Source organism: Populus euphratica, unplaced genomic scaffold, assembly GCF_000495115.2.
Source record: "Populus euphratica unplaced genomic scaffold, PopEup_1.0 scaffold155.1, whole genome shotgun sequence".
NCBI lineage: Eukaryota > Viridiplantae > Streptophyta > Magnoliopsida > Malpighiales > Salicaceae > Populus > Populus euphratica.
Genome location: NW_011499929.1, coordinates 688,559 through 703,614, shown reverse-complemented (window position 1 = coordinate 703,614; position 15,056 = coordinate 688,559). Strand labels below are relative to the sequence as shown.

Here is a 15,056-nt window from a genome sequence, read left to right as displayed (position 1 = left end):
TTTTTTATTTTGATCCTTCTTTTAATTTTTCTTAACATTGCAATTTTAATTTTTTTTTCGTGAAATTGGCCTTTAAATCAGTTTTAAAATTTTACAAAACACATTGAATTGTCAAGAAAATACACGAAAAATAAAATATCCCAAATATCATACAAAACAATGAAATTGAAAACAAAAAGGTTGAGTTACTAAAACAAAAAATAATATTGTTCAATGAGAAATACCATTCACCGTGAAACACAGTAATGCACAGAAAAATACGGAACTCTTTTAGTGTATTAGTCGTAACACTAATTCTTACATTAGTGGTTAATTGCTAATGTTGGAAAGGAAGGGTTGGGTGATTGTTCGAGCGGCAAAGGAGGGGGAGCTGGACTTAAAACCCCACTAATACAAGCGATTAATCTTAACCTACACGAACTGATTTTGTCTACTTCTTACATGAGACATAAATATTCTCTTGCATTGCAATCGGTCCAATATTAATATTCAATATTCATACACACCAATATACTTTGATTATTGGAGTCTGTAAATGCGTGTGAGGTTTGATAGTCTAATGAGAACCTAATGATAAAAGCGAACAATTGAAACAGAAACAGAATTTTTTTTTTTTTTTTGGTTTCAGGACAAGGAGAGATCAACTCACGAAGGGAGAAGAGCCCGATCCATGGCTGTGCTAGTCACTTGGAGCTTCAATCCAGTTCAGGCTGCCCACATGAACTACTGTGTGGAACCATTTTGGCGTCCCTTGCAAGTCGATATCCTTAAATTTTCCCTTCTTTGGGTCATAAGAAACGAGAGCTCTGTTCTTGTACTCCAGCAGGATTTCACCATTCTTCAAGACGCATAGAGCTCTAACAGCCCTTCCATTTGAGGCGTTCTTCCATATCTTCAGAGGTCGGACAACATTTTGCTTCAAACCCTTTGGCATGTACGCTCCAATACTGTATTCTTTAACCCAGGACCCCTTCACATTGTACTCCTTCATGACCCAGATCTCCAGTCTTCCATAATTGCAATAAACAGCAACAGAGAGACAGCCTCTCAGAACCGCTAGATGATAGTCGCACCTATTTAGGCCACCGCAGTCCGGTTTCGGGACTTCTCGGAATTGCTCATCGGTCAAGTCGAATGAGACCAGCCTGCGGGCAGGCTTGTTTCTACACGGTCGGCTAACCCAGTGAAGCCTTCCATTAACCAGGGTCTCTGATGCCCGACGAACTAGCCTGTATGACACTTTGCCTAGACTTCGCCATCCAGGGCAGCCTAGTGTTAAGATTTGGACTTGTGATAGTGGATAAATGATTCTACGTGACCGAGGGTATCTGCCATGCCCATTCCTATAATACACAATCCTAATTACCTTGTATTCATTAGTCTTGGGATTGAAACCAAACCCAGACACCACTTCTTGATCAGGATACTGCAAGGATTTTGGCAGCTCTTTATATATGCCCGTGAAAGGATTATAGATATAAAGAGAATCGTTGAACAACGAGTCGGATAGGCATAGTAAACCATTACAGGAACCTACCACTTCAAACTCCGGCATCATAGAAGAAAAAGGTGCTCGAATTCTTTTCACCTTCTCTTTTTCTTCGTCGTGGGCAGCGAAATCAACGAAGTAAAGATTGTTTCTGATGGGAAAGTCGCAGTGAAGGATTGCGCAAGGATCTGTATCCTGAGTTGAGCCAGAGAGATATAAATTTACAACCTCAGGGTCCAGCGCCATGGCACGCCAAGCTCGGCATACACACTTGAATTTCACCAAAGAAGTGATGGGCAATCTTGAAAGTATATCTTGAGCAATCTCCCTCGGTAGAAGCTCCATTCCAGTTGTTTGTGGATCATCTTCAAGCTTGGTTTTTCTTCTTTTGCTATGTCTTTCAAAATCCAAGTCCATGATCACCACAGGCAAAAGAAGGTATATTAGATCAAAAGAAGGTTGTTTGAAGGTGAAGCATTGTGGTTGGAGATAAACATGGTGGACTTTGATAAGTTAAACAAATATTTAGGAATAGAGTTGGAAACCACAAGGAAATTGGTGTGGAGCCACCATTGAATAATTCTTCGGAAAAAAAAAAAAAGAGTTCGATTTTCTCTTTCACTACGAAGAAAAGTTAAATTGATAGAACCAGCAATGTGTACCGTCCAATAAAAGAGTACAGGGGCATGATATTATTCAGAGAAATTGGCAAAACTTATGAATCCTGTTCCTTGTCGACGGAGGCGTGACCTCACTGATAGCGACCTAGCAACATTTAGTTTGAATAAAGATCAAGAATTTGACAAATGAATGCATACCATGTGCTGGCCAAAGCTATCTCTTTTTATTTCCATTGGAACCTGGGTGCCCTTGGACGTAGTGTCACAAGGAATTTTGCTAAGCAGATGCCAGGAATCATCCTTGTGAAAAACTTTTCTGAATGGGGCCCAAGAAATTAAAATGTGAAAGATCCAGAATAGAAGTCATTGCAGAAAAATAATTAATTTATAATGAGAGCACAATGAACAGCCATGAAAGTATACTTATGGGAACTAGCCAGAGCCGAAAGATACATATCTACTTGTGTCATTTAGCTGCAATAATTTTGTGTCGTGTAACAAGGTGGTCTAAAACACATTAAATTAATCAGCCGTTTGATGCCATGGTCATGTGAGCATTTTTTAGAAGAAACTTCTGGGAAGGTAGGCGAATTCCAGAGGATAACAAAGTGATCTCATCACAGTTTTTTCAACACAGAGGAAGGTAGGCAAGCAATTTCAACAGAGCATTTTTCTACCTTCTTCTCGGAAAGCAGCGTGGAGATAATTCATTTAAAACCGTGAGGTTTCTTTTTATTTTCTTTTAAGAAAGGAGCGGGGAGATAATTCAACTCAAACCATAAAATTTATTTGCATTAGGAAGTAAATAAAGGTCAAGTAGCAATTGTTGAACTAAAGGATCAGCCGGATTTTTCAAAATTCAGCTTAAACCACCTTGTTTCTCATCAGCAAGTTCTAGTTCTCTCAATTGTCTTTCACATGAAACATGCTGTCCGGTCTGCTCCTTTGGTTTAGCAGCCGAAATTTGAGTTTGGGAATAGGAATTTTGGATGGTTTTAAACAATAAGACATGTTTTCTCTGTTGGGGTATTACATTTTTTTTTTCTTGGAATAGTGGCTAAATAAATGAAGCCCAGATCAAGTAAGACTAGAGTGGCCTTCGAGTTTTGCAAACTTAGTCACCAACTTCATTCTTTTTTTTGTTCACCAAGTGTTTGACCATTATAAATAGATGAGTTCCTTAAAGTGTGTAGAGCACAGGGGTTAATGAATTTTCTTCAAGTGTGAGAACGGATGTACAAGGAACTATGGGGTTGGGTTTTGTTTAAATGTGAAAGTGGGTGTTCAGTTTTGAGTATAAAAATCATAATCATAATTTTTTACTAATTTACTGTCTTAGTAAAGAAGGATTACTCTCGGGTCCATGGACTAGGCAGGATTTTGTTGAACCATGTTAGCCAATCTTCATTCATCTCTGTTATTTCTCTTTCCATTGAATGAGTTATTTATGAAGGAAGACGAGTGGAAGGAGTTGGAATTGAAGTATGTGAACCTGATTCAACTTTGTATTGATGACAGCATTCGTTATAGATGAAGATGTGATGCCTGCAATAAGGGAAAAGTTACAAAAATTTTATCTGATAAAGAGTTTGACCAACTAGTTACATTTGAAGCAGTTACTTTACAAGCTAAAAAAGGAGGAAGGGGAGCATCTCAAAGAGCACTCGAATGTGCTCCATGGTATATTGGATCAACTATGAAAATTGATGTCGAGATTGAGGAAGAAGACAAGACCCTTTTACTTCTTACCTTTCTCCTTGATTCGTTTAATGATATGGTGACATTGGTACTATATTGCAGGTTATACGAATCTGGATCAAGTACACAGGTTGCGTTTTTATCTCACGAAACACGTATAACATCAAGTTGATGCAAGAAAAATGACCATATACTAGTGAGCAGTAGAGATAATGTGAAGAGAATGATCAGCTAAAAAGGTATTTTAGAGTGACAGGTCTGCATCCGAGTCCAGAGGAAAAGGCATTCAATGTTACCAGTGCAAAGAACTGGATCATGTCAAGCAAGATTGTCCTAAAACAAAGAGAGATGGTGATGTTGGGTAATCTTTGATGGAGCTAGAGGACTTTAGTGATGTCTCTCAATTTCTCCGAACATACTGACTTTTTTTCGCATGATAGTTGGATATTTGATTCTACGTGTGTTCCATGTGTGTTTAGGAAGGAATATTTTGATGACTTTCAAGGAGGAAAAATTTTCAATGCGTCTAGAGTTGGCATGTCATCTGGTGATGTTATGTTTAACGGCATGGTGAAAATCAAAGTTTTTGATGGAGCGGTTCTTACTTTGGGTAGTGTGGCTCATAGCCTAGAGATAAGTAAGAGTTTTCAATCATTTGGTTAAGAAAATTTTTTATGCATTCGCAGGTTTCGTACAAGTACGAGGGGAAAATTCCTATTGATTGGAGTAACCTTGAAGTTTGTTCGTTCCTTATTCACCAATTGTTTGACCATTCTAAATAGGTGAAAGATGAGTGGTTTTATAGTGTGTTTTTTTCTTTTTTTTTTATTTACGTGGGGTGTCCGGGCTAGCTTATGCGTACCACGACTAATCCCCACGGCCCACTGAACATCCTGTAAATCCAGTGAGCAGGTAAGGCACCGCAGGGATGACAGGCGTGCATGGTGAGGTTCGAACCCAGGTGCGGAGGAAGGGGACAAGCCCCTCCCACCGCTAGGCCAGAACCTCACTTGCTTTAAGCCTTTTTTTTTTAGTGTGAGAGCGGGTGTGCATTGAAAAGAAGCATAAGGGTTAAGCCTTTTTCTTTGAGTGTGAGAGTGGGTGTGCAAGTACTTTTAGGATTGGGTTTTGGGTATAAAATTATATTGATGTGTAAGATAATCTTCTAAAAAATTATAGTATTATCTTATCAATTTTACCTTTTAAGAAGAAGAATATATATAATAAGAACCTAATCTCGGAAAGATGCAGAGAACAATATTATAAAATCAAGTGAAATATGGAATACCAATATTTTTCAATATTAAAAAAAAATATTATATTCTAGGTAACACAATGTGTAGAAAAAAAATATATAAAAAGATGAGTAAAAAAATAAAAAGGATGAATTATATAAATTCAAAAGGGGTAAATAAAGATGTAAATAAAAACCAAAAGAAAAAAAAGATAAATTTATATTAAAACTATATATATAAGGTTGATCATTATTAACAGTAACCATGTGGCTCTTTATATTCCTAAAGAATTAGAATCTTATTTAAATATATAGCTCCAGTTCTATATAGATATTGATATAAGATAAAAATTTTTTTATTGAATCTTAATACAAATTAAACTCCTCCTTTATTGATATCACATGATTTTTAAACTAGTTTTGTGATTTCTAATTAGTTATTTAAATGAAGACTTGTGCTCTAAATAAATTAAGCTTTACAGTTATTTATACGTGTTCAAATTATTATATTCAATCACTTTTCTTTGGTCAATCGTGACTAATAGTCACCTAGCCAATTACTTCTTGAAGCTTTTAGTAGATTAATATTCTTTCAATATTTTCAACATAATCAATTCTATTGTACTCGATTTATTTTAGATTTCTTTTGTTTTTTGTTGTGAATAATTATTATTCTTTTATGTTTGGGACATGGAATCTCATATTTTACTTTATCCCTTATATAATAGCCAATTTAATCTTATCTCTGTTATTTAGTATGCTTTTCTTTTTTAACAAAGATTTTGTATTATTATGTGCATCTTTATATCTTTATTGGATATTAGCAATAACTTATTGATTGACGATCCCTAGAAGGATGATACCTGATTAGTACTTAAAAGTGCATTTTTATCATCATTTTGCACTTGAAGTATCAATAACTCCTTAACTAAAGCATGTTTTATAATAATATATCTAATAATATAAGATACCTTTAATTTGTGATAAATATTCATTTTAAATGCAGGTCTGTCACATAAATGAAAGGATTGATTGATGAATTTAAGAACTGAAATTGGAAGGATAAAGAGATGGCCAAACTTAGAAAAGAGATGTCGGTGCAATCCAAACCGGAACACTGTTCGATAATTGGGTCATATATGGAGCTATAGATCTCAGATTTAGGTATACTTTATATGGATAGAAAGGGAAGACATAGGCCTACAACTTTCATATGGAGTCCAAGATCTAAAAAGGTCATTTTCAAGTCCAAATTGTTGCAACAACAAAGAAGCCCGAATCTATCCTCCAGCCCGAGCATTGTTCAGTATTTTGGCCATATCTGGAGTTCTAGAAGTCCAAATGAGCTGAATGTTTTACACAAGAAAGCTGAGACAATTGCCTATAACTTTCATGTTTTCGAGTGGCTCTAATTTTGACGTTATCAATGACATTTTGAGCAGACAAGAGAAGATAAGGATTGTCACCAAGTCAAGAGTTGGCCACCCACCCATCAATTAGTCATCAAATCAATAGTTCCCAATTTTGGCCTATAAAAGGAGGAATTTGCCATGCATTTAGGCATCTTGGTCTCCAGATCAAGATCATGCTTTTGCTTTCTCTCTTTGTATTTTTTATATTGCTTATGCTTTGCTTTCATTAATATCAAGTTTATGTCTTTCATTTCCTTTCACATTAATATCAAGTTTATGTCTTTCATTTTCTTAGTTAACTTTTATCTTATTTATGTTTTTATTTTGTTTATTTATTTTTCTTTCTTTCATTATGTCTATCTAAGTTTATTATGTCAGGGTGAAAAGGCTACACTAATGGTGTAAGAATAAGGATAATGTAAACTTAATATGGACGTTAATGTTTGATACTAACATGTTTTGTATTTGTTATCTTATTCCCTCTTTAATACTTTGCTTGTTAAATGACTACTCTTGATTTATGTTGTATAACACTTGGGACAACAAATACTTGGCACTCTCATAGCCCATACTGTATGGTATAACCGACACCTGAGCTATGAAAGGAACTTGATTTGTTGTTAACATAAGTTATAATCATGAATGCTTGACGAGATTTACAAGTATTAGCATTAATCGAATAAGATGACTAATGTAATCATATTAACAATCTATAATTAGATTGGAACCTCCTTTGTGTGTGATTTTCAATTGAATAATAAGAGTTTATGTTATACTTCTTTGACATACCATTAGTGGAACCTCTAACCTAGACATTTGTTATTATCATTGTTTAATCGTTACGTTAATATTCCATCTCAAAGTTCTCATCTTCTTCATCTTCTTCTTCTTTTTCTTTATTATTATTATTATTAGTATTACTACTACTACTACTACTATTATTATTACTGTTGTTATTACTATTATTATTGTTGTTGTTGTTATTGTTGTTGTTACTATTGTCGTTTATAATTTGTACAATTAACCTCTCTGTGGTTCGATCCCGGTCTTGCCGGGTTATTTATTACTTCGACACTCCTGCACTTGGGAGAAGACATCAATCTTTTCGTCGTGTCAAGTTGTTGGCACCGTTGCCGGGGAGGTAAGTTTTGTATAAATTATAATATTTATTTTATTTTCTCTTTTCACTTTTCTTGTATATAACTTTGTTTCTTTTCTCTTGTTTCTTCTTCTTTTGTTTTCTTTTTCCTTTTATTCTATTCCTACACATGCATGAGAGTGTGGTCACTGACACGACTAAAAGATTGATGTCTTCTTCCAAGTGCAGGAGTGTCGAAGTAATAAATACCCCGGCAAGACCGAGGTCGAACCACAGGGAGGTTATTTGTACAAATTATAAATAACAACAATAACAATAACAATAACAACAACAACAACAATAATAATAATAATAACAATAATAATAATACTAATAATAATAATAATAATAATAGTAGTAGTAGTAGTAGTAGTAGTAGTAGTATTAGTAGTAGTAGTAGTAGTAGTAGTAGTAATAGTAGTAGTAATAATAATAATAATAATAATAATAATAATAATAATAATAAAGAAAGAGAAGAAGAAGATGATGATGAGAACTTGGAGATGGAAAATTAATGTAAGGATTAAACAATAATAATAACAAATGTCAAGGTTAGAGGTCCCACTAATGCTATATCCAACAAGTATAGTATAAACTCTTATTATTGAAGTGGAAACCACACACAAAGGAGGGTCCAATCAGATTATATATTGTTAACATGATTACATTAGTCATCTTATTCAATTAATGCTAATACTTGTAACTCTAGTCAAGCATTCATGATTATAACTTATGTTAACAACAACTCAAGTTCCTTTCATAGCTCAGGTGTCGGTTATACCATACATTATGGGCTATGAAAGTGCCAAGCATTTATTGTACCAAGTGTTATACAACATAAATCAAGATTAGTCATTTAACAAGTAAAGTATTAAAGAGTGAACAAGATAACAAATATAAAACATGTTAGTATCAAACATTAAAGTCCATATTAAGTTTACATTATACTTATTCATACACCATTAGTGTAACCTTTTCACCTTGACATAACTAACTGATTAGTACTTAAAAGTGTATTTTTGTCATGGTTTTATATCATCATTTTGCACTTGAAGTATCAATAACTCCTTAACTAAAGCATGTTTTATAATAATATATCTAATAATATAAGATACCTTTAATTTGTGGTAAATGTTCATTTTTAAATGCAGGCCTATCACATAAATGAAAGGATTGATTGATGACTTTAAGAACTTAAATTGCAAGGGCAAAGAGATGGTCAAACTTAGAGAAGAGATGTCGGTGCAATCCAAACCGGAACACTGTTCGGTAATTGGGTCATATCTGGAGCTACAGATCTCAGATTTAGGTCCAATTTATATGGATAGAAAGGTAAGACATAGGCCTACAACTTTCATATGGAGCTCAAGATCTAAAAAGGCCATTATCAAGTCCAAATTGTAGCAACAACAAAGAAGCCCGAATCTGTCTTCTAGCCCGAGCACTGTTCGGTAGTTTGGCCATATCTGGAGTTCTAGAAGTCCAAATGAGCTGAATGTTTTACACAAGAAAGATGAGACAATTGCCTACAACTTTCATGTTTGCACCTGGCTCCAATTTTGACGTTATCAATGACGTTTTGGGCAGACAAGAGAAGATAAAGATTGTCACCAAGTCAAAAGTTGGCCACCCACTTATCAATTAGTCATCAAATCAATAGTTCCTAATTTTGGCCTATAAAAGGAGGCATTTGCCATGCATTTAGGCATCTTGGTGTTCAGATCAAGATCATGCTCTTCCTTTCTCTCTTTGTATTTTTTGTAATGTTTATACTTTGCTTTCATTAATATCAAGTTTATGTTCTTATTTTGTTTATCTATTTTGCTTTCTTTCATTATGTCTAGCTAAGTTAGTTATGTCAAGGTGAAAAGGTTACACTAATGGTGTAAGAATAAGTATAGTGTAAACTTAATATGGACTTTAATGTTTGATACTAACATGTTTTGTATTTGTTATCTTGTTCACTCTTTAATACTTTGCTTGTTAAATGATTAATCTTGATTTATGTTGTATAACACTTGGTACAACAAATGCTTGGCACTTTCATAGCCCATAATGTATGGTATAACCGACACCTGAGCTATGAAAGGAACTTGATTTGTTGTCAACATAAGTTATAATCATGAATGCTTGACGAGATTTACAAGTACTAGCATTAATCGAATAAGATGACTAATGTAATCATGTTAACAATCTATAATCTGATTGGAACCTCTTTTGTGTGTGGTTTCCAATTGAATAATAAGAGTTTATACTATACTTGTTTGACATACCATTAGTGAAACCTCTAACCTTGACATTTGTTATTATTATTGTTTAATCCTTACATTAATTTTCCATCTCCAAGTTTTATCATCTTCTTCTTCTTCTTCTCTTTCTTTATTATTATTATTACTATTATTACTACTACTACTACTACTACTACTACTACTACTACTACTATTATTATTATTATTATTATTATTATTATAGTTATTATTGTTATTGTCATTGTTGTTATTATTGTTATTACTATTATTATTGTTGTTGTTATTATTATTATTGTTGTTGTACTATTGTCGTTTATAATTTGTACAATTAACCTCCCTGTGGTTCGACCCCGGTCTTGCCGGGTTATTTATAGTTATTTAACAAGCAAAGTATTAAAGAGTGAACAAGATAACAAATATAAAACATGTTAGTATCAAACATTAAGGTCCATATTAAGTTTACATTATACTTATTCTTACACCATTAGTGTAACCTTTTCACCTTGACATAATTAACTTAGCTAGACATAATGAAAGAAAGCAAAATAGATAAACAAAATAAGAACATAAAAGTTAACTAAGTAAAGGAAAGGAAATGAAAGGCATAAATTTAATATTAATGAAAGCAAAGCATAAACATTACAAAAAAATAAAAAGAGAGAAAGGAAGAGCATGATCTTGATCTGGAAACCAAGATGCCTAAATGCATGGCAAATGCCTCCTTTTATAGGCCAAAATTGAGAACTATTGATTTGATGACTAATTGATAAGTAGGTGGCCAACTTTTGACTTGATGACAATCCTTATCTTCTCTTGTCTGCCCAAAACGTCATTGATAACATCAAAATTGGATCCAATTGCAAACATGAAAGTTGTAGGAAATTGTCTCAGCTTTCTTATGTAAAAAATTCAGCTCATTTGGACTTCTAGAACTCCAGATATGGCGAAAATACTGAACAGTACTTGGGCTGGAAGACAGATTCGGGCTTCTTTGTTGTTGCTACAATTTGGACTTGAAAATGGCCTTTTTAGATCTTGGGCTCCATATTAAAGTTGTAGGCCTATCTCTTACCTTTCCATCCATATAAATTGGAACTAAATCTAAGATATATAGCTCCAGATATGACCCAATTACCGAACAGTGTTTCGGTTTGGATTGCACCGACATCTCTTTTCTAAGTTTGGCCATCTCTTTATCCTTGCAATTTAAGTTCTTCAAGTCATCAATCAATCCTTTCATTTATGTGATAGGCCTGCATTAAAAATAGACATTTACCACAAATTATAGGTATCTTATATTATTAGATACATTATTATAAAACATATTTTAGTTAAGGAGTTATTGATACTTCAAGTGCAAAATGATGATATAAAACCATGATAAAAATGCACTTTTAAGTACTAATCAGTCACGTACATCAAGTGGTAGACTTTGTAGGGTATCCTTATCATTTTCAGAAAATATGGCTAAAGAAGATAATCAATCACTTCATAATGAGAATAACCGTGCTAGAACATTTAGAGACCACATGAATCCTACAAGAACAAGTGCACCATCATGCATAGTTTTTCCTCCCAATGCATCTCATTTTAATTTTAAGCCAGACATTATTCAACTTTTACCTTCTTTTCATGACTTAGAATTGGAAAATCCATACTTGCATTTAAGGGAATTTGAGAAGGTCTGCAACACATATAATAATTTAAATTGTAGCATGAACACCATCAGATTAAAGCTTTTTCCTTTTTCATTAAAAGATAAAGCTAAAATATTGCTACAAAATTTGAGACCAGGATCCATTCATGCTTAGGATGAAATGCAACAATAGTTTTTAAAGAAGTTTTTCCCATCTCACAGAACAAACTCTTTCAAAAGACAAATCACCACTTTCACTCAAAAACCAGGAGAAACATTTTACCAATGTTGGGATAGGTATCGAGACTTGCTTAGTACTTGCCCTCATCATGGTTTTGAAACATGGAGATTGATTTCACATTTTTATGAAGGGTTAACACCTAGAGATAGGCAAATGGTTGAATTGATGTGCAATGGAACTTTTGAAGATAAAGACCCTGATGAAGCAATGGAGTACTTAGACTTGTTAGCTGAAAATACTCAAAATTAGGATACCGCGGGTACTTATGAGGCATCGAGTAAAACTCAACCTCATACATCTAGTGGAGGTATGTATAACCTTAGGGAAGATTATGACCTTCAAGCCAAGTTTGCATCTTTAGCTAGAAAAGTCGAGGTACTAGAATTGAAAAGGAGTGGTCAAGTAAAATCTGTTCAAAACATTGTGTGTCAAATATATGAAACAAATGAATACTCAAACAATAATTGTCCAACCTTGCCTTCTTTTAAGGAATGTCTTTATGAACAAGCCCATGCTTTAAACAGTTTCAAAGGCCCAATCAGAACTCATACTCGCAAACATACAATCCTGGTTGGAGAAATCACCCAAATTTTAATTGGAAGAGTGATAATAACAATGGACAAACTTCACAACCACCGTTTCAAGCACACCATAACTTCCAAAATTATGATGGATATGCACCTCCTTATGCTGCACCTCCTACAAGAAATTTTGAGGAAACTTTGTATGCATTCATTGAAAAGCAAGAGACAATCAACACTCAACTTGCTCAAAGCATAACAGATTTTAAAGATACTCTTGCAAAATTCACATCTGCTCTTAGTTTTCAAGAGAAAGGTAAGTTTCCATATCAACAACAGCAAAATCTCAAGGGGCAATACAATGCAAATGCAAGTAGTCATGGAAGTCAACACATGGATCAAGTCAAATCAGTCATCACTCTTTGTAGTGGTAAGGTTATTCAAAAACTAATTCTTGAACCTTTTGAGAAAGATGATGAGTCAATCTCTAAGGATAAGGAAGGGCTTGAATTTGAACATAGCAAAGAAAAGACTGATTCCCCTCCAGCACTTCCATTTTCTCATGCCATGACCAATCAAGAAGAAATCAAGGATGAAAAAGGCACTGAAAATATTGATACGGATCTTTTATCAAAAGTGACAACAGATTCAACACCCGACACCACACCAATCGATGATTACTTTCCTAATGAATCTCTACTTTCTCTTAATTCAATGCCTTGGTTTGCTAAAAATATTAATTTTCTTGCTTCAGGATTTTTGCCAGCTCACTGAAATACCGAAGAAAAAAGATAATTTTTTAGCAACGTGCAAAATTTTTATTGGGATGACCCTTACTTATTCAATTATTGTCCTGATCAAATATTTCAAAAATACATTCCCAACAATGAGGTAAGTAATTTCATTAAATTTAATCACTCTAAGGCCCATAGGGATCGTTTCTCATCAAAAAAGAGGATTGTAGAAATCTTACAAAGTGGATTTTACTGGCCCACCATATTCAAGGAATCACATGCATCCCGTAAAACCTGTGAAAATTGTCAAAAGGTGGGATTTATTTCAAAACACAGAGAGTCTTTAGATAATCTTCTATTGACTCTTAAGTCTCATCATAGTCGAGATAAGCATTGTGTAATTCATGATTTATGGCCACTATTTCATAAAGAACATGATCAACTTAGTCTTGGGAATCTGACTAAAAAAGACCCTGTTTGCCAGTTTTTAAGAAAACTGGATGGGAAGCCTATCCCCGACCCATAGAGGGCGTTTAAGCCGTTCTTAGACGTAAAACCAAGGGAATATGTGAGCCATAATCACAACTACTTGTACATAGACATACTTTTTCAAAAGTAAATAAATAAATAAATAAAGAGAGAGAGTGTGTGTGTGAGACTCTAGTTGGCCTATATATAGGTGGTATGATTTCCTTTCTAATTTCTCATCTATAAAATCCTCTCTTCCTTCCTTTCATTTCTACTTAACCCATACATTCAACAAATATAGAAGTGTGTAGAAATGGCAAGTTCCTCAGGTCATCATATAAGAAATATTTGTGTTTTCGGTGGATCTAGTCCTGGGAAAGAAAAAGAGTTTTTAGAATCAGCAAATCATCTTGGTCAAGTGCTAGCCGAGAGAAAGATTCATTTAGTATATGGGGGAGGTAGTCTTGAGTTAATGGGAGGTGTGTCAATAGCTATATTTTTAGGAGGTAGTCAAGTTTTGGAGATCGTCCCTGAAGCTTTATCACAAGGGGACATCATTGGAAAAACAATTGGAGAGGAACTTCAGGTCTCTATAATGTCGGCTCGAATGAATGCAATGTTTAACCATGCTGATGCCTTCACTGCTTTACCAGGTAGTCTAGGCACATTGGAAGAGATCTTTCATATTTTCTCTTGGGCTCAACTGCACATTCACCATAAACCCATAGGTTTGTTAAATGTTAATGGTTATTATGATAAGTTGTTGTCTTTTCTTGATCATGCTGTGGAACAAGAATTTTTAACATCTTCTGCACGACAAATCATAATCTCTGCTGCTACTGCTGAACAATTGATTGACCAACTACAATCTTTCATTCCTGTAATTGATCCCTCTATGAATCGCATAGATTAGAATAGATTAGATTTGAGTCTTCATTTGTAATTTTTGTGTTGTTTTGTTTTATTATTATGTTTTGTTATTTCTTATTTTTGTTTAAGTGTATTTCAGGTTTGTCAATGTTTGTTATTTCAGGTGATATCTTCTATACTCTATCTTTCTACCTTAGAACATTAAGGACAATGTCTCGTTTTGGTTGGGGGGAGAGGGTAGTAGTTGAAAAAAAAAATTGTTTTCCATTTCATAAAGCATGTGCATAATTGTTGTTACTAGAATGAGAGAGTAAATGAGCTCTTTTGTTAAAGTGACTCTTGAGACGCATCTTAATAACCATTCTTAACAAGGTCTATTATAATACTTCTTGAAATATTCAGATTTACAAACTCTCGCATTATTATCACTTAATTCTGCTCATATACTCATTTAACATGTATTCTTAAACCTTAATTTTCACACACACACACACTTTAACGTATGATTGTGGGTTGCACATTGGATTATTATATTATTTATATTCTTTTGTTAAAGGTAACAACTAAGGGAAAGGGATTGTATATAATTAAAAAAAAGAAAAAAAGAAAAAGAAAATGATAATAATAAAAATGTAGATAAGTTTGGTTTCGTAGCCTCCCTAACCTATACAATTAAGCCCGAAGGGGTGTTTTAACACCTAATACCCTAAAGTCAACTGACTTGGGAGCTATTGGCCCAACGCTTG

The 15,056-nt window shown here is 33.9% G+C and overlaps 1 protein-coding gene across 1 annotated transcript; it reads right to left on the bottom strand.

The window, feature by feature from the left end:
* Positions 1–258: 258 nt before the first annotated feature.
* Positions 259–2,152, bottom strand: LOC105135935 (F-box protein At3g07870-like). Its single transcript, XM_011041044.1, has one exon. The coding sequence runs from the start codon at positions 1,904–1,906 to the stop codon at positions 680–682; it is 1,227 nt and encodes a 408-aa protein (XP_011039346.1). The 5' UTR covers positions 1,907–2,152; the 3' UTR covers positions 259–679.
* Between the last annotated feature and the right edge of the window lie 12,904 nt (positions 2,153–15,056).

What these genes read in the sequence shown, in the direction of transcription:
- LOC105135935 (XM_011041044.1), bottom strand. Translation starts at nt 1,906, where the DNA reads ATGGACTTGGATTTTGAAAGACATAGCAAAAGAAGAAAAACCAAGCTT.